At 40.1% G+C, this 19,808-nt stretch overlaps 1 protein-coding gene and 1 pseudogene across 6 annotated transcripts in view; one reads left to right on the top strand and one right to left on the bottom strand.

Moving 5' to 3' along the window:
* Positions 1-1,166: 1,166 nt before the first annotated feature.
* On the bottom strand, positions 1,167-1,931 carry LOC132426593 (large ribosomal subunit protein uL30-like; annotated as a pseudogene).
* Positions 1,932-3,698: 1,767 nt separating this feature from the next.
* The window catches only part of MELK (maternal embryonic leucine zipper kinase), a 78,567-nt gene continuing 62,457 nt past the window's right edge, over positions 3,699-19,808 (top strand). For 3 of the 6 annotated variants that reach the window (XM_060013387.1, XM_060013385.1, XM_060013383.1), the window contains exons 1-4: positions 3,699-3,813; positions 11,286-11,381; positions 12,900-12,985; positions 15,804-15,920. In XM_060013387.1, the coding sequence (XP_059869370.1) occupies positions 11,324-11,381; positions 12,900-12,985; positions 15,804-15,920 (261 nt within the window). In that variant the 5' untranslated portion in view covers positions 3,699-3,813; positions 11,286-11,323. Of the gene's footprint in view, positions 3,814-11,208; positions 11,382-12,899; positions 12,986-15,803; positions 15,921-19,808 lie in introns of those variants that run through there. The other 3 variants (XM_060013389.1, XM_060013386.1, XM_060013384.1) reach the window with 2 other exon arrangements.

Genomic DNA, 19,808 nt, shown 5'->3' with positions numbered 1-19,808 from the left:
GTCAGACCCTCTTTTTAGGTCTAACATCTCCAGGAGTGTTGGTCTACATTATCACTTGCAGGGTAGAGGGCAATACTTCTGGAGTCTAGAATATATAAGGAAAGGGTCCAATTAAGCTGCTTGCCTACAGCCTAAAAGACCAAATATTGCTAATTTCATCCATGCCAAACCAAGAAAATGGTTCACTCTTTCCTGATTTGGGTTTAAGGAGAGGACTGATCATCAGGGAAACCAGAGAATTCCATCCTGAAGCCCGGAAGAACTAAATGGTGGGCATTTCCCTGAGTCATAGATGGCACAGGGACTCAGTAATCTACCACCGTGTTCTTAAAAGGAAACACTCATTTGGCTTGAAGGGAAAAACCTACCTTGGTAAGCTCTGGTCTTCCATAGGACATGGAACCAGAAGAGACTAGGAAGGTCAGAGCCTGGGTGACCAATCCTGATAGTGCGGGACTTCTTCACATAAGGTGCATGGGTCCCTGAGTAGGGTCTACAAATACTCTAAACTTCCAAGACAGAATTGGAGTTTCTGCATGTTTTCCTGGGGAAAGTGTCCTTCCCTTCTCATAGATCCAAGAACAGGTTAAAATCGTGAGCTAAAGAAAAGCATTAAGCCAGCTGCAGGCAAGGATAAGGAAGCCATCATATACACTTAGAGCTCTGTGTAAGTCTGAGAGCTCACAACGCTGTCACTGAAGTTAGAACATGGACTCACAGCAGAGACAACCGAGCACTGCTTTTGTGCTCTTCTCTCTAATTGCACTTACAATTCTTTCTAAAACAAGGCCCTAGGAACCCCTAGGCTCAAGTATGTCCCTGGGGTTGGTCCACTGCTGTCTTGTATTCATGCTTGGGTATTCATTCACCAACATTAAACCCCAGGATAGAAGATGTGACAAAGCATCCCTCCTCCATGGCATGAGTCTTTTGCTGGTTTCAGAGGTGGATGGTGACCAACACCGAAAATACATAGGAATGTTTCCTTGGACCCTGGCGTGGGATGAAAAGTGCCTGCCATGACTATCACCATCTTTTCCCTGACACTTCCCCTCCAGTTTCTGAAGATATAGTAGAAAATAATCTTTTTTGAAGATACTGGGTAACAGTTCCATAAAACAAAAACACATGCTTCCAAATGCACTGTGCTTTCAAATATTCTGGGTTTAGTTCAGCTGCCGGATGACCTGACTGATGCTTTCTCCTCGATAGTCAGGTGAGCCCACCTCCTTGAGGAAACCCACTCTATTCTTGGTAGCCTGGTGGGCCACTGGGAGTTGGAAAGGGCACAAAACCCCTGAGATCGACTGAAAATTCTTCCTCAGGAAGGCAACTTCATGAATGAGGTCTCCCAAAGCAAACGAAACCAAACTTCCCCAGGTGCTCCTCAATCACTGTGTCGTCTGTCGGATGGTTTTGTTCTTGACCTTGGCTTGTCCACGTTTCAAGATGAGTTCCCAAACAGACTTCAGATTTGTAAATCCCCAGGTCATATAAGGTTCCACTCTACAAAGCGTTTTTATGGTTTTAGGGGTTACTTTCACAAAGACACCACTGAAAATCTTATTCAGGCGAAGTCTTGCAATGGTCCTCTGCACCAGTGAACTCACCCCATTAATCCTTTGGATGAATACAACAAAGGCCAAAGAATATTTATCTGGCACTTTCAAGCCATGAGGTTTCACTTCTAGTCGTCTGAGGTGCACCCTGTCACATAGCTGCTGCCAGGAATCATGTAGAAACCATTCTAGTTGCTTAAACTTGAGCCCTTTTCCATTCCTCTGTTCCTCCTTGTGCAAAAGCGCCTGCTTTGCCTGGGTGGCTTTGAGGGCCTGATAAGCCTTCCTCTTTTTCAGGAGGTTTTCTGGAACCAAAGGGATCTTCCTTCTTTGCTCTTCCTCCATCTTTCCCAAACTGTGGCTACTGCTCATGTGCAGCCCCACCGGGTGGGGAAGAGAGGAATGGCTCTGTGTCTACTTGACCATAGAGACGTCTATTCTAGCTCAGGGGTCCTCAACCCCCAGGGCGCAGACCGGTACCGGCCACACAGCAGGAGGTGAGTGGCCAGCTAGTGAGAGCGAAGCTTCATCTGCCGCTCCGCATCACTCGCATTACCGCCTGAACCATCACTTGCATTACCCCTCCTCTCGCCCCATGTTCAAATTGTCTTCCACGAAACCGGTCTCTGGTGCTAAAAAGGTTGGGGACTGCTGTTCTGCCTCATGGCAGGGCGACCAGGACTGCTGCGCCTTCTTAGCAGCAGTGAACCACGGAGGCCTTGCTAACCCTTATTCCTGCCAAGAGTTGCACAAAGCTTCCTTCGCACTGCCTCCAAGCTTTTTACAGCGGTGTCATCTTCAAAATCCAGCCCTTTCCGTTTCAGCTGTATTCTCATAATGCTGGAGGCCAGGCTATAAACACTGAATGGCTTCCCACCATGCATTCTCTTGTTATAATTTTAAATAGTCACAAAGGTTTTAATTTTTGGATAAATTGTAAATATTTTTAAAACAACTGGTTATTGTAAACCTCTGAAAGTAAAGCTGTAAGTCCTTAAAAGATATGCAATGGATTGGAAATACCAGAATGATTTGATACCCACTATTATCCGATAAAAATTACACGAACAAAATAAACAATTTACTTTTTAACTTGCTTGTTTTCCCTCTTTTTTCTCCTAACTCATATTTTGGTTCCACAGAATGTTATCTTAGTTTAATTTTTTTTTTTTTTTGCTTGAAAATCTTTTATCCAGTGCAATAGCACACTTCATTGCAATAAAAATACACATATAACACTATTCCACTTCACAGGTAGGCAGAGCAGAAAAATTTAGGGCAGTGAAACTACTCTGTATGATACTATAATGGTGGAGACATGTCATTATACATTTGTCTAAACCCATAAAATGTACAACACCAAGAGGGAACCCTCATGTAAATTGTGGTCTTTGGGTGATAATATAGGTTCATAAATTGTAACAGATGTACCACTCTGGTGGGGGATATTGATAATGGGGGAGGCTATGCATGTGGTTGGGACAGAGGGTTTAGGAGGAATCTCTGTACCCCTCCGATTTGCTGTGAATCTAAACCGTTCTTTAAGAAAAAGTCTCTTTAAAAAATACATATATAAATTTATACTTAATATTTTTTTCTTTCCTCTTGCTATAATTTTTTTTTCCTTCTGGATTTTCATTACAATTGTAGTAATTCATGCAGCCCATGAAAGTCACATAAATAATGACCAAACAGTAAAACGTATTAGAAGGACTTCTCCTGTGATGCTAGGTAGGTGTTTCTGGTACCGGGAGAGGTATACTTGTCTTTTGTTGGATGGGAGAAGGGCCACTGGGCAAGGGGAGGACGAAAATGAGACTGTGACTACTAGCGACTTCTCTGCAAATCAATTTTAGGAAAGAGAACTTAAAGTTGAATTATGTAAAAACTTTGTATGCTCACGACACCACGAAAATCTTCACGTGCCCTCCGGGGAGGGGCACTCCAGGTCGAAGACCAAGGCCTTAACTCACCTCTCAGCAAGCTCCAGAAGCCTCTTAACCATCCCACTCCCTGGGCCCGCTCGCTGTCCTAGGGCGACAGCGCCCCGCCTCGCTGCGACCGCCCAGACGCCGCTGCGTCCCCGCCCCTTCCGGCGCGCGAGGTTTGATTCCCTTGGCGGGCGGAAACGGCCAGAGCGTGGCTATCCAAAAAGTTTCTAGGAGCTCTCTGCGCTCACCGGTTCCCTTCGGACGGCAGGCCGGCGCGTCTGTCTTTCTGCCTGGTCCAGTCCCTTCCGGCCCTCCGCCCTCAGGTCAGTGTGTCCCGCGTGGGTGAAGGCCGGGGTTCCGGCCGTGCGCGGCGCGGGGGACGGCGGCTCGGGCCCAGGGTGCTCCTGGCTCACAGGAGACTGGGGAACTTCACCGGAGTCCCACCTTATGAGCACGGTTCCTTGGATGAGATAGCCTTTCCGACCCCTGGTTTCCTCCTCTGTAAGTGGGATAGGGATCGTATCCGCCTCCGGGTTATCGGTGAGGTAAAGCGCTTGCCACCTAGGAGGCTGTGATAGATGTGAATTCCCATTACATGTTTCCATGACACTGACGGTCCGGGAAAGAAGTTCAAAGAAGGGTTTCGAGTTATTTCTGTTCGTACAACTCAATTTACTAGGCAGTTCAGTAAACAAGGAAATATGTTATGTCTAATCACCCCCTTTTCAGAGTCCAAATCCTTCCTTTTCCTTCACCTTCCCAAAGTAGTGGCTTAAGAGCCTTAACACTAAAAGGGGAATATGCACCGAATGCTATAGCACTAAAAGGAGTGACCTACCGGGAGACCAGTGGGAAAAAGGGAGACTTCCAAAGGAGGGCGTCCCAGGAGAGTGATCAGGCCTCTAGCTCCTAGGATGAATAATTATCCTTGAGCTTCACAATTGGTATTTCTTCTGGTAGTGGAAAGGGGGAAGGTAGTGCCTGGAGTTTTGCTTACAGCTCAGTGTTCCTAACTTTTTTGTTCATATTTTGGTTTCTATCTCTGTGTTGTGTGGGATAAATCAGAAACATCCTTACTGTATCTTCATGGGCGTGTCTCACCAGTGGATCTGTCCTTTCAGTATTTCTACTATGGACCAACCAGATGGCCAGATCAGTCCCTTACTACCTTTGGGAGTGAATGCCTCTTTACTGGTGCTCCCAGAAGCCTCTGCAAGGGAGCAGGACAGTATGTTAATTAAATGTATTACAAGGCCACATTATATGCCATTCTGTATTTTACTTTTCATTTGAAATATCCTTAGCATCAGTGTCATACCAAGCTCACTAGATAATGTAAATGTATTATACAGCAGGTAATAGCATAGCTCAGATAAGACTATGTTGGTAGGAAAATGCCCCCAATTTGTTGCTATCTTATAAAATTTACTGATAAATTTTCTTCCACTATCTAGGCAATTCCTTCTTTCCTCAGAAAAGTTCAAGACCCCAATTGTATATAGCTCCAGTTCTTCTACTTAGTCACATTCAGAAGGACATTCAGGTGTATGGGGTCTAGTTTCCTTCTTCATTATCCACAGTTGGGAGGCTGTCTTCCACATTGACTGATCATATACTTCCTTTAGCAGCAAGTGGGTTACTCCAGTCAAAAGTCTTTTCTGTGTTCTGTATTTCCAGACTCTAGAGGATAAACAGGGAGAGCACTTAAGAATATTTAGAACCAGCTCCACTTCTACAAAATTTAAAAGCCAAGTAAAATCTGCTATCATTATAGCAGTTCTGCAATGTAAACACCAGTTTTCTTATACAGTAGCACAAATGATGTTCCCTGGATTCAGTAGATACAATTTAGGGCCACATTGGTATTACTCACCTAAAGACATGGTGTGATTTGAGGGAAGGGGGTAGATAACAAAATGGAAGGAAGAAAAATAGGAGGTGTGTGATTTAGTCTTACACTGGTGAGAGTTGATCTCTGCTAGTTGACTGGAGGCCATAACCTGGAAGTTCAAAACTCATTTGGGAAAAATCTATCAAGAAGTTGGTTATGACACTCTTATATCCCTGTCTGGGAAAATGAATTCCAACATCATACTAATTGCTTTCTCTTTCTGAGTGTGGCAATTTGAAATAGCCCAGTCCTTTGTATGGAATTTAGGCATGTGCAGTGGTGGCAATTTGGAGTCTTACTTATACTTCCTAAGGCCTGCTTCTTTCCCTTTGTCCATTTCCATCTAATGTTTTTGTTTGTTTGTTTGTTTTTGTTTTTTGGCGGAGCTGTGCAGCTTGCAGGATCTCAGTTCCCTGACCAGAGATTCAATCCAGGCCATGGCAGTGAAATCCTAACCATTAGGCCACCAGGGAACTCCCTCCATCTCATGGTTTTTAAACTTTGAAATGTCTGTTTGTGTTTCCTCTTTAACCCCTGTGTTCTGAATGCCCCAATACTGCACTAGTTGGAGCTTTGCTCTCTAAGGAACCTGATAGCCTACTTTTATAGCAGACCACTTTCTAAACAGATTTATAGCCTAACATTCCCCCATTTCCAAAGTCCTGCTCATTCTCTTCTCCATCATCAGGATCCCAAAGGTTTCTTAGCCTTGTGTTGACCTCTATACCTTTACTGCTATTTTTCCTGTTTTAAAAATTCTTAGTCCTATGATTCCTGTCTTTTGGGGGTGTGGTTCCACTTAATTCCCAATTTGCTCCAATAACAAATGCCCTTTAAAAGGTTTCTGAATTAGTAAGGATATTTCTAATCCTGTGTCTCAGGTGCCCAGGGGGAATAAATATGTCCTCTCTGCTGTCTCCTTGCCTGGAACAACTTTTGCCACTCCAGTGGAAGCAGAAATATTTCATTTTATATCACCAGCTTTCCGCTATTATCAGGACTTGACTTTGCTTCCTTTGTTTGCCTACGCTGTTCATGCAGATTCAGCTAGATTAAAAGTTCCACCTGCTTATTAAGTTGGTCCAATGCCACCTCTTCCTAGGAAATGACTAATATTGTTTATTGGATCAGAATGTCTTTTGCCCATGATCTTTATCTTTCTTGCTATTTTAGCTTTGACATTGCTACTAAAACCTTTTTTTTTAAGCTGATTTTTTTCTTGGGTTTTGATATTTTTCCTTCCAGAACTTCTGCTCTAGTGTTCATTTCACTGACCAAATTTTTGAAGACTTTTTACTTGCTAAATAGCATACCTTTTATCTCCAAGTAAAATGATTCCTGGAATCAGAGTGCTTTAGGCATTTTGTAAGGAAATTTAAAGGGATCTTAAAAAAAAAAAAAAAATCCTCTGTGTCTCTTGGGCTTTTGATAATTTCATTCATTTTTTTCCTCCACTTCAGTTTAAGAAGATACCCATCTTCACTGTAGCAAGGACCTTCCCTATTGCTCTGTCTTTTCCTTTATAAACTCACCACAGTCCTGAGGTTGAACTCATAACTCTAGGTCTTCCAAAGTCATACCGTTACTAAGGTTTAATAACATGCTGGCCACTCAGCTCTGGATGAGCCAGGATGAAGGACAGAGAACTTGAAAGTAGTAAACATGGTGCTGGCCACTTAACCAATCATAGAGCCTTCAGCAGACTTGCTAAAACCCTGCCTGTTGGTGAAGGGAGACTGTCTTGCTCTAGAAATGAGCACTAGCACCAGGTTTCCACTACTGAGAGGCATTAATTAAGATGTATGAGTTTTGCCCTTTCCAGGTAGAACTTTGCCCAAGTCCCATTTGGCTATGCATATACTTACCTAATCTTTGTAAATGTTACAGAGAGTGGGATCCTGGGATCTTGAACTCTGTGGTGCCATACCTAGTCCAGTGCTAGGGCACAGAAGGAGATTTGTGCACAGGAGTCAGACCAGGCAAAGGAGTTTATCACTAGCTGGGTCTTGGACTCAAAGCCCTTTGTGAACTCCAGAGCCCTTGGTGTGCTGTGCTGACTCAGTGACCTCCACTTCCCTGGGCCCCTCTGATTCCTGCGTGGCTTTCTAAGGGGTGTGGAAGCATCTCTTTCCAAGGTTGAAATCTCAAGTCCTGTCCTGTCACACTGGCCTAGGAAGAAGAGCTCCTTAGAGAAACTATCTATATAGGTTCAGAGAGCTTGCACCCCATGTCTACCTCTAAGAAAGCTCCATTTTGCAGTACCTAAACTCAGGTCCTAGGACTTAACCTACTTAACCTATATAGGAACACTTCCAAATTTATTTAGAAATCTACTTCCTAGAAACTTTCTTTTTAGTAGTGTTGCTTTTTTCCTTCCTTCTTGGCTTCCATGAAACTGTATTCGAATTCTTGCTTTTCTAATTGTTATCTCCATGCTCTTCCTCTTGCCACTCCTAGCTATGGGTCTGGTATAGGAAAGGCCTTATCTGTCTTAATTGTCTGTCTTTCACTTTACAGTCTTTACTGTAATTGATTTTGTGTGTGGTGTGAGGTAGAGATCCAATTTTCTTTTTTCCCATATACCTAACCAATTGTCCCCGCTCCAAATCTGCATTTCCTTTTCCTGGTACCTCTGAAAGCAGTTTAAATTCAGTGCATGTCAGCCTTTTCTTCCTCTGGGATCTTTGCACCTAAATTCCCTCTTTCTGGAATGCTCTTCCTCTCATTCTTTTTGGGTTAACAATTCCTGTTAAGGCCTATCAACCACAGACCATTAGGGACACATCCGTGATTAAAAAACAATTAGGTATACTTAGCTTGCTGCAGCAAGAGAAACCATACACCCTAGGATCTTGGGCATCTCAGTAAGAGTGAGTCGAAAGGGGCTTACAGGATTTGAGCTTGTGCTAGGGAAGCAAGGACCAGTTTTTTGTTTGTTTGTTTAGTTGCGGCATGTGGACTTCTTTTTTTTTTTTTTTTTTTTTTTACATTTTTTAATTTATTTGCGGTATGTGGATCTCTCACTGTTGTGGCCTTGCCCATTGCGGAGCACAGGCTCCGGACGCGCAGGCTCAGCGGCCATGGCTCACGGGCCCAGCCACTCCGCGGCATGCGGGATCTTCCCGGACCGGGACACGAACCCGTGTCCCCTGCATCGGCAGGCGAACTCTCGACTACTGCGCCACCGGGGGAGCCCTGGACTTCTTAATTGTGGCATGCAGGTTCTTAGTTGTGGCATGTGAACTCTTAGTTGCAGCGTGCATGTAGGATCTTGTTCCCCATCCAGGGATTGAACCCAGGCCCCCTGCATTGGGAGCATGGAATCTTTCCCACTGGACCACCAGGGAAGTCCCAAGGACCAGTTTTGGAATGGATACTGTCAAAGAGCAGGAGCATTTCAGCATTTGGGTATCTGAGGAAGCAGGAAGTGGGAGGAATGAGGTAGTGCTGAGGATGTCCTTGGTGAGAAAGCAGCAGTCTGTCAAATAAAGGAACATTATCATTTTAACTGCTTCATATAGAAACATTGTTTACATGGTCCTGCACAGTTCCTATTGGAAACGTTGTTCAAGTTGTGATGGGAAGGGCTGATTTGCTTTTTCTTGCTTCTCATTCTTTGAGTTAGATCTTGACTTAAACATTACCTTCTCAGTGACCCATTCTAACCACTGTTGCTTATTTTCCCCAGTATTTATTACATATTGTTATTTATTTATTTATTTATTTACGGCTGTGTTGGGTCTTCGTTGCTGCGCGCGGGCTTTCTCTAGTTGTGTCGAGCAGGGGCTACTCTTTGTTGTGGTGCACAGGCCTCTCATTGTGTTGGCTTCTCTTGTTGTGGAACACTGGCTCTAGGCGTGCGGGCTTGAGTAGTTGTGGCATGTGGGGTCAGCAGTTGTGGCACATAGGCTTAGTTGCTCCGCAGCATGTGGGATCTTCCTGGACCAGGGATTGAACCCGTGTCCCCTGCATTGGCAGGCGGATTCTTAACCACTGAACCACCAGGGAAGCCCTTTATTACAAATTATAATTATTTAATTCGTTGTCTGTTAATTTTCCTTTTGTCTTCTCCACTGGAATGCAAGATCTATGAGGGCAGGAACAATATTTCTTCTCTGTTATAGCCTTGGTGCCAAGTGCAGGTCTGGCACATCACTGGTGCTCAGTAAACACATCTGTATGGATAAATGAATGAATACAAGAAAGTTCAGAGTTAATAGTCTGATTGCATTAGCAGTTCTGCCAGATACAGTGCTAATCTCTAGTTAAAGTCAACTAGGAACTTATCCTCCCCAAATAAGACAAAGCTGGTGTGAGTATGACCTCATGTGTACTCACCCCATGGTGTCTTGTAATTCTAGTTAATTTTAAAACTCAGGAAGACAAAAATCAAATAAGACCTCCTAAGACTTTTACAACTAATTTTTTATTATTTATTTATTCATTTACTTATTTAATTTTTATTTTATATTGGCGTATAGTTGATTTACAATGTTGTGTTAGTTTCAGGTGTATAGCAAAGTGATTCAGTTATACATATAACCATTCTTTTTCAGATTCTTTTTCCATACTGGTTATTACAGAATATTGAGTAGAGTTCCCTGTGCTATACAGTAGGTCCTTGTTGTTTATCTTTTTTATATATAATAGTGTGTATGTGTTATTTTTATAAATTATTTGATATATACTTAAGAGTATAGGGACTTCCCTGGTGACGCAGTGGTTAAGAATCTGCCTACCAATGCAGGGGACACAGGTTCGATCCCTGGTCCGGGAAGATCCCACATGCAGCTGAGCCCGTGTGCCACAACTACTGAAGCCCACCCACATGCCTAGAGCCCATGCTGTGCAACCAGAGAAGCCACTGCAATGAGAAGCCTGTGCACCACAACAAAGAGTAGCCCCCGCTCGCCACAACTAGAGAAAGCCTGTGCACAGCAACAAAGACCCAATATGGCCATAAACAAACAAACAAACAAACAAACAGAGTATATGTAACACACGTAAGTTGTGAAGCATAATAAAATATGTATCTCATTACATGTATCTTAAAATTGTATATCATTGGAGTCTTAATTTGCATATCCCTGATGACTAATGAAATTGAGCCTTTTTTCATCTTTTTATTGGTTATTTGTGTTTATTTGTGAAATGCCTTTTTATTTCATTTGCTTATTTTTCTGTGGGGTTGTCTTTTTCTATATTGTTGTGATGGAGTATATGTATTCTGGATGAAAGTCCACTGTTATAAGTGTTGCAAATATTTTCTCATATTTATGTTGTTTTTTTCTTAAATGATGTCATTGGATATGCAGAGGTTCTTAATTTCAGTGTTATTTAATATTTATTTATTTATTTAAATAATGCTAGCTTTTTAAAATTTATCTATCTATTTTTAAAATTTTTTTAGTTTTGGCCTTGCCACACGGCTTGTGGGAGTTTAGTTCCCCGACCAGGGATTGAACCTGGGCCCTCGGCAGTGAGGGCCTGGAGTCCTAACCACTGGACTGCCAGAGAATTCTCTATTATTATTTTTTATGATTAGCACTTTCTGTGTCTCTTTAAAAGATCCTCTTCTATCCTGAAATGATGACAATACTATATTAAAACTTCAAAGGCTTACCTTTCATATTTAAGTCTTTATTTGATCTGGAATTGATTCTTATGTATGGTGTGAGATAGGAATCCATTTTTTTTATATGGCTAATCAGTTTTTCCAGTATCATTTATATGCCTAAGACTTATTTATATTTGTAGTTACAAGAATGAAGGCGATAGTCTCTCTCTTTTTTTTTTATACAGTAGCTCTATTTTTATTTTTTAGGGATCTCAATAAGAATGAAGGAGATAGTCTCTTAATAGTTCCTTTTTTGATCATGTACTGTTTTTGTTTTTGTCTTACAGGTTCTTTTTATAATTTTGAGTAAACTTCCAGGAGGACTATGAAAGATTATGATGAACTTCTCAAATACTATGAATTATATGAAACTGTTGGGACAGGTAATTATTTTCTTCTTGGAGAGGATAGGTCATCTATTTGAGAGTATAGTGTATTTGGGCAGCCAAGAGCTTTTTAGCCTAACTTATGTAGTTTTAAAATTCTTCAACCTATTTTAGTAAGAAAAAGTGGAGCAAGAGAGAGGAGAATTGTAGGAGGGGCCTTGTGGTTCATTTTATTTAGAATAAAAGTCACTAGAGAGTTTTTTTTTTTTTTTTTTTTTTTTTTTTTTTTTGTGGTACGCGGGCCTCTCACTGTTGTGGCCTCTCCCGTTGCGGAGCACAGGCTCCGGACGCGCAGGCTCAGCGGCCATGGCTCTCGGGCCCAGACGCTCCGCGGCATGTGGGATCTTCCCAGACCGGGGCACGAACCCGTGTCCGCTGCATTGGCAGGCAGACTCTCAACCACTGCGCCACTAGGGAAGCCCCACTAGAGAGTTTTGAGCCAAGTAGTGGTCTGACCTTTTGTTTTTAAGGTTCACTCTGGCTGCTTGGTTGTGAAAAGACTTGGCTGGGAGAGGGCAAGGATGGAAAAACATAGATGTTAGGAGGTTATTGCAATAATTTAGGTGAGTGATACTGGAGATGATGGTGACTTGGATGGTGATAGAATTGAAGGTAGTGAGATTCTGTGTATAGAAAGGAGTGAGATTCTGTATACAGACATATACACACATATGTACATTTAAGTATAGTATATTGAGGCATAACACATAGTAAAATAAGCAAAGTGTGCTAATTTTGATGGAGTTTTTGTACACATATACCCGTATGTTCCCTGCTCAGATCAGGACATAGAAATTTCTAGTCAGTGCCTGCTGCCTTTCTCCCAAGGTAAACATTAATATATTTTTGAAGACAGAGCCAGTGTGATTTGTTGGAGGGTTGGATATGTGGTGTGAGACAAAAGCGAGGGGCTAAAAATGGCTTCTGGATTTTTGGCCTGAGCACCTGGGAAGATGGAGTTGCCATTTACTGAGATGAGGAAGACCATGGGAGGAACTACCAGGAGCTTCTTTCTAGAAGCGCTCAGCTGGCGGTTTCTTTTAGATACCTAAATGTAGACCTTTATCCAGCTTTTGAGCCAGTTTTGAAACATAATTGCTTATTTTTACAGTTTTAACACTGAATGGAAATTTCATATTACTTGTCTTTTGTCTCTCCAACTTCATATTGTGTTCTGGCAATGTTAATTATAAAGCAGGTTTAATTGCAATGTTAATTATAAAACAAATTTCTAGAGAATGAATCCTTTTTTCCTACTTCTTCATTGCAAAATTAAAGATATCCTATCATGGCAAAGAGTCTTTAGTTAGTCATTGGATGAGGAGAGGCTAGGATCATGGCCAACACTTTGGAAGCAACAAGAAGAAAGGGCCACAAACTTCAGAAAAATATAGATCAATAGACCCTTATAAAAGTATGTGGAAAGGTTTTTTGTGCCTGAGTTCTCAGTTTGCTCTGATGATGATATTTAAGTTAGTTTGCTTCTCTCTTCATAATACATTTTCCCATACTTAGGTGGCTTTGCAAAGGTCAAACTTGCCTTCCATATCCTCACTGGAGAACTGGTAGCTATAAAAATCATGGATAAAAATGCACTAGGGGTAAGTTTAACATTACTTAAAAAATATTTATAGATCAGTTTTGTGAATTAAAACTTGAATTTGCTCTAATGTTCTAGTTACTGCTCTTTTATTAGAATAATATTTCCATAGCCAGTTATGTATAAATCTATGGTTTTAAAAAGTAATCTGGGGACTTCCCTTGTGGCGCAGTGGTTAAGAATCTGCCTGCCAGTGCAGGGGACATGGGTTCAATCCCTGGTCCAGGAAGATCCCACATGCCACGGAGCAACTAAGCCTGTGCGCCACAACTACTGAGCCTGCATTCTAGAGCCCGCGAGCCACAACTACTGAAGCCCATGTGCCTAGAGCCCGTGCTCCTCAACGAGAGAAACCACCGCAATGAGAAGCCTGCGCACTGCAACAAAGAGTAGCTCCCGCTCGCCGCAACTAGAGAAAGCCTGTGCGTAGCAATGAAGACCCAATGCAGCCAAATAAATAAATAAATAAATTAAAAAAAAAAAGTAATCTGGGGAAGGAGTTACTTTGTTCTTAATTTTAATACAGGGCAATGGCACATATTTGAAGTTGACAGGGTCCATTTTTCTGCAGTTGTTTCATAGTCTTGTAGGTGTTTCTGGGTATTGATATTTCCCTTCTTTATCTTCTCATGATACCCTTACTAAATGTTGATCTACTTTATAGTATAGATCGATCTTATGTCCCAGAATTTTATTCAAAGAATAAATTTTACTCAAAATTTATTCTAACTACTATTAGAAATTATGAAATCCTTTTCTTAATCAGCCTTTTTTTCCTCTACATGAATGCTTCTAGGATTGAGTTGCTCATTACCTTCTAAAGCAGCCCATTTAATTTGTGATCTTGGCTATAATGTGCATAAAGTTTTCCATTTTTCTATTAAGGGAGGATCTGTCTCTTTTGATGGTCTTTGGGCATTATATACCCTTCCCAGTGTTTGAAGTCATCCTGAGTGGTCTTTTTTTTTCTAATTCTTTCTACCATCTCTTGTATGGTTTCGTTTCTATGCTTTGTTCTGGTCTCTTTCTGCTGAGAATTCACTAGTCTCTTAGTATGCATCTGTGATTGTTTGTCTTTTTGGAGATAAATTAAAAAAATTTTTTTTAAATCTTTTTTTTTGTCCTCTGACCAAAAATCTCTGAGGGTTAAAGTTTTTTATTCTTTGCGATTGAGTTAGCATTATAATTATTATTAGTATACAGTTGAGTAAAACAGCACAAACATTTTATGTGTTGATAATTATCAAACATAAAAATCACTTTACTGAAAATGCATATTTATATGAGACACGTTGGACTTTTTTGGGGGTCTCTCTTTTTGTTAGGACGAGACAGAGTTTAATATCAATTGTTACTTTATTTTTAAGGTTGGAAGTGCTGATTAACATACATAAATTAGTCAAAGAGAATATGTTTTGTTATAATAACATCACTCACTTCTTTGAACTCCTTCTGAAATATATGCCAGAATCACACAATGATCTATATCAGAAATTATTTTTAATAACCTATCAACTGACAATTCAGGCTCTCCTTCAATATTTTTGTTTTCAGTGCTCAATACTCTATTAAACTAATAAAAAGGTATTAAAAAACATTTTTCTTGAGCATTTAAACATTGGTTACAAAACTGATTAATTCCCTTAAGCAATTTCAACTTCAGTTATAACTTTAGTATGACTTATTTACTTGGACACAGCAAACACTTAAATAGCAGACAAAATGTGAACTGTTATTACAAAATGCATTACCACATGAGTACTCAAAACTTATTCTAAATCATCAATATGATGATATTAGTTCATTATTTCTAAACTTGTTTTTGTATTTTTTATTGTTACTATGTTTATTTTAGTTACTTCTTGGGACTTTAAAAATATTTTGATTACTTTCAGGATTTTAGTCATCAGACTCCCACATCCCCCAAAAAAGAAGGAAAAAAAATTATCATATCAAAATAGTCAAAGTTACAATTGATTCTTGGTTAAGAACTAATATCTGGTTGCATGGCCCTAGATAATTGGATATTAAACCACAGATCATTAGATCAAATCCCTTTTTATAATAAAATTTTACTTGTTTACTTCATGGATATCTGGATTTCTATCTTTAATATGGACTTTGAAAGTTTTTCAACTTGGTTTGCCCTCCTCCCCAACCAACTTCTTTTTTTTTTTTAAAAAAATATTTATTATTTATTTAGGCTGTGCCAGGTCTCAGTTGCAGCACACAGGCTCTTTAGTTGCTGCATGTGGATTTCTTAGTTACAGCATGCATGTGGGATCTAGTTCCCCAACCAGGGATCGAACTCAGGCCCTCAGCATTGGGAGCATGGAATCTTACCCACTGGACCACCAGGAAGTCCCCCAACTTCTTATTTTGAAAAATTTCAAGCTCCTTGAAAAGTTGGAAGACTGAGACAGTGAATACCTTTAATGTACATTCACCAATTTTTAGCTCAGCATGCTTCTTAATGGACATTGCTGGGACCGAAGTGGTAGCCAAGGCATGTACACTGAGTAGTGTTTCTGTCATTTTCCTTGTTTGGAATGCTAACCTTCTAAAGGGAGTCTGAGATTATTTTAATTTTTCTAGATGTTTTACTATTGCCCCACACTGAGCTTGTCTTTCATAAAACCCTCAAGGCCTTTTTAAAATGTACACACAAATAAGTTTTGTTTTTTATTTCTATATTGTTGAACAAATTGTTTTGAGGCTGTTGATTGCTTTTGCTACTTAGTATTAAAGTTGGTGATATTGATGCTTGGAGCACTTCCCAAATAGGTTTATTGCTCATTTAATGAAATGTTTTGTCACAGAGTGATTTGCCCCGGGTCAAAACAGAAATTGATGCCTTGAAGAACTTGAGACATCAGCATATATGTCAACTCTACCATGTGATAGAGACAGCCAACAAAATATTCATGGTTCTCGAGGTCAGTAGTATGTTCCAGAGACCTAAAGTTATTTGGTCATTGTCTTAGTCTGTTTGGGCTGCTGTAACAAGATATCACAGACTGGGAAGCTTCTGAACAACAGAATCATTTCTTACAATTCTGGAGGCTGGGAATTCCAAGATCAAGGCACCATCATGGTCGGGTGAGGGCGCTCTTCTTGGTTCATAACTGGTACCTTATTGCTGTGTCCTTATATGATAGAAAGGGCTAGGGATCTCTCTGGAGCCTCTTTTAGAAGAGCACTAATTTCATTCATGAGGGCTCTGCCCTCATGTCTTAATCACCTCCCAAAGGCCCCACTTTCTAATGCCACCATCTTTGGGGGTTAGGATTTCAACACATGAATTTTTGGAGGGACACAAACATTCAGACCATTCTCACTCATTTTATCAATAGTTATGGGAAAAGTACATTTCACCTGAAAGATTAAATTTTTTTTTTAAACATCTTTATTGGGGTATAATTGCTTTACAATGGTGTGTTAGTTTCTGCTTTATAACAAAGTGAATCAGTTATACATATACATATGTTCCCATATCTCTTCCCTCTTGCGTCTCCCTCCCTCCCACCCTCCCTATCCCACCCCTCCGGGTGGTCACAAAGCACCGAGCCGATATCCCTGTGCCATGCGGCTGCTTCCCACTAGCTATCTACCTTACGTTTGTTAGTGTGTATATGTCCATGACTCTCTCTCGCCCTGTCACAGCTCACCCTTTCCCCTCCCCATATCCTCAAGTCCGTTCTCCAGTAGGTCTGTGTCTTTATTCCTGTCTTACCCCTAGGTTCTTCATGACATTTTTTTTTTCTTAAATTCCATATATATGTGTTAGCATACGGTATTTGTCTTTTTCTTTCTGACTTACTTCACTCTGTATGACAGACTCTAGGTGTATCCACCTCATTACAAATAGCTCAATTTCGTTTCTTTTTATGGCTGAGTAATATTCCATTGTATATATGTGCCACATCTTCTTTATCCATTCATCCGATGATGGGCACTTAGGTTGTTTCCATCTCCGGGCTATTGTAAATAGAGCTGCAATGAACATTTTGGTACATGACTCTTTTTGATGAAAGATTAAATGTTAAATGGCTTACCTGTTTGAGTTCTGTAACAATTTAGATCAAGTAGGCATATATAATAAATTGGAGATACATTGTAAATGTATCCTTTCTGATACCCTCCTAATGGGATGGTGTAATTTAGTGGACAGAATATGTTAGAATTTGTTCCTAGAGGGAAGGATTCATTTCAGTGTTATATGATGTATTAGCCTAGGGCTGCCACAAATGTGGTTTAAAATAGGAACTTACTGTCTCATAGTTCTGGAGGTTAGAAGTCTGAAATCAAGGTGTGTACATGGTTGCTTCCTTCTGAATCATCTGTTCTATGCCTCTTTCCTAGTTTCAGATGGTTGCTGGCAATCCTTGGCATTCCTCGGCTTATAGATGCACCATCTCTGCCTCTGTCTTCAAATGGTGTTGTCTTACCTGTGTGTCTGTGTCTGTGTCCAAATTTATCTCTTCATACAAGGATACAAACAATTGGATTAGGTTCCACCCTAATCCAGTATGACCTCATTCTAACTTGATTACATCTATAAAGACCTTATTGACATATAAGGTCACATTCACTGGTACCAGGTGTTAGGACTTGAACATATCTTTTTGGAATGACACAGTTCAACCCGCAGCCTATAGGTAGACTTTAATGTATGTGTTATTTGAACCAAACTCTTTCAGGTTTTAACCTGCCCCTTTTGGCTTGAAATGTAAAGTCTTTAGAACATGTATCATTCATTTCGTTTCATTTTCCTTAGTCTCAGCCAAATAATTTGTAACTGCACATCATTTTGACAGATTAACTCTGTTTTAAAAGCACATTTTAAAATTCATAATGCTGAAAGTTTTGGACATAGGGCCATTTTCTCTTTATTACACTGTAGATCCACCCACATGGTTTACAGTGGTGAATTTAAAGCCTTTTTAAAAGTTGATCCTTTTGTCCAAATTAAATACTTCAAAAAAACCCAAAATCCATGAACCTGGGACAAAATTTAAAGGATACAAGAGAGGGGACTTCCCTGGTGGTCCAGTGGTGGAGAGTCTGCCTTCCAATGCAGGAGATGCAGGTTTGATCCCTGGTTGGGGAACTAAGATCCCACATGCTGTGGGGCAACTAAGCCTGCGTGCCACAACTACTGAGCCCATGTGCCTCAACTAGAGAGCGTGCGTTCCGCGAACTACAGAGGCCCTGTGCTCTGGAGCCTGTGGTCCACAACTAGAGAGAGAAAACCTGCACGCCACAACTAGAGAGAGGCCTGCGCCGCAATGAAAGATCCCGCATGCGTTGAGGAAGATGCTGCGTGCCACAACTAAGACACAGCCAAAAAAAAAAAAAAAGAAAGAAAATAAATTAAAAAAATAAATATTAAAAAAAAAAAAGATACGAGAGAGTATATATTGAAAAGTAAAATTCTCTCTCTCCTCTGTTCCAGTCATCCTGTTTCCTTTCCCTTATGTTAATCACTTACTTTTTTGGTTTCCTATGTATTTTCCGTGTACTTAGAAATACCTATGTATATTTTATATATATATATATATATATATATATGTGTTTTCACATATATTTATGTGTAGCTTACTGGTTTCTGTCATACAAATGGTCACATACTATAATATTATTCTGTACCTTTTTTCCCCCCTATTTAACATGTTAGCTTGGAGACCATCAATGCATATTCATAGAGATTTTTGATGTTTCTGTTTTACTCTATTTTGTATTTCTTTATCTGAAAATACAAAGTAGGCTGTTTTCTTTATGTAAATCTTATTGGATAGCATTTAAAAAATTGACTAAGTATAATTTATATACAAGAAAATGAACACATTAGGTACATAGTTTTTGAAAAAGGTACATACCCATGTATTTCCCACCCCACTCAGGGGGTAAAACATTTCCACTACACTAGAAAGTTTTCTCCTGACCCTTGAAGTTAATCCCTGTTACCCCACCATCCCAGTGCCCTTCTCAACAACCACTGACCTGATTTTTATCACCAGAGATTAGTTTTACCTATTCTAGAGCTTGATAAAAATAGGATCATACAGTGTGTATTCTTTTGTATTTGGCTTCTTTTATTCAGCATAATGCTTTTTGCAAGTCATTATATCAGTATATTCTCTTTTACACCTTGCTTTTTTCACTTAATATTGGAGATTGTTTCATATCAGCTTATAAAGAGTTTCCTCTTTTTTTTTTCTTCCTTCTTTTTATGGCTGCATGGAATGCCATTTTATGTAGTGTGAGTACATTCGTGTTGTTTCCAGTCTTTTGCTGTTACAAGCTATGCTGCTGCAGTGAATGATCTTAAACGTGCATTGTTTTTTGATGTGAGAGTGTATCTATAGGAACAGTTCCTAAATGTGAACGTATGAGGTCATAGGCTATCTCCATCTGTAATTTTAATTGATATTGCTAAAATGAAATGAAATCTTAAATGGAAACCCCCATTTACAGAATAGTGGAGCTGCTCTGGTGAAGAAGGGATGGAAAACCTAGATAGAGCTTTGTGCTCTGGTACCCGTTCTTTTGTAGCCTCTGAGGAACTTGTGTATAATTGGTTCTTTCTGGTATAGACTAAAAATCACTGATCTTCCGAATGGAGAAGCAATAATTGCTGCTGGGTTTTTGTTTGTTTCAAGTAACTACACTAAATGTGAGTGCATTAAGATTAGAATGGGTATTAATACTTTGCTATAAAAATATAAAAACCCTGAATGAACTTAAAATCACAGTGGTAGTTGGTTCTACTTCTACTTACTGGTAATAAAACTGCTCGAGACCAAAAGCTGTTGTTCTCTTTC

The sequence above is a fragment of the Delphinus delphis genome, chromosome 6 (assembly GCF_949987515.2).
Source record: "Delphinus delphis chromosome 6, mDelDel1.2, whole genome shotgun sequence".
Taxonomy (NCBI): Eukaryota; Metazoa; Chordata; class Mammalia; order Artiodactyla; family Delphinidae; genus Delphinus; species Delphinus delphis.
Note: the sequence above shows the minus strand (reverse complement) of the source record. Positions and strands in the feature narration are given on the sequence as shown.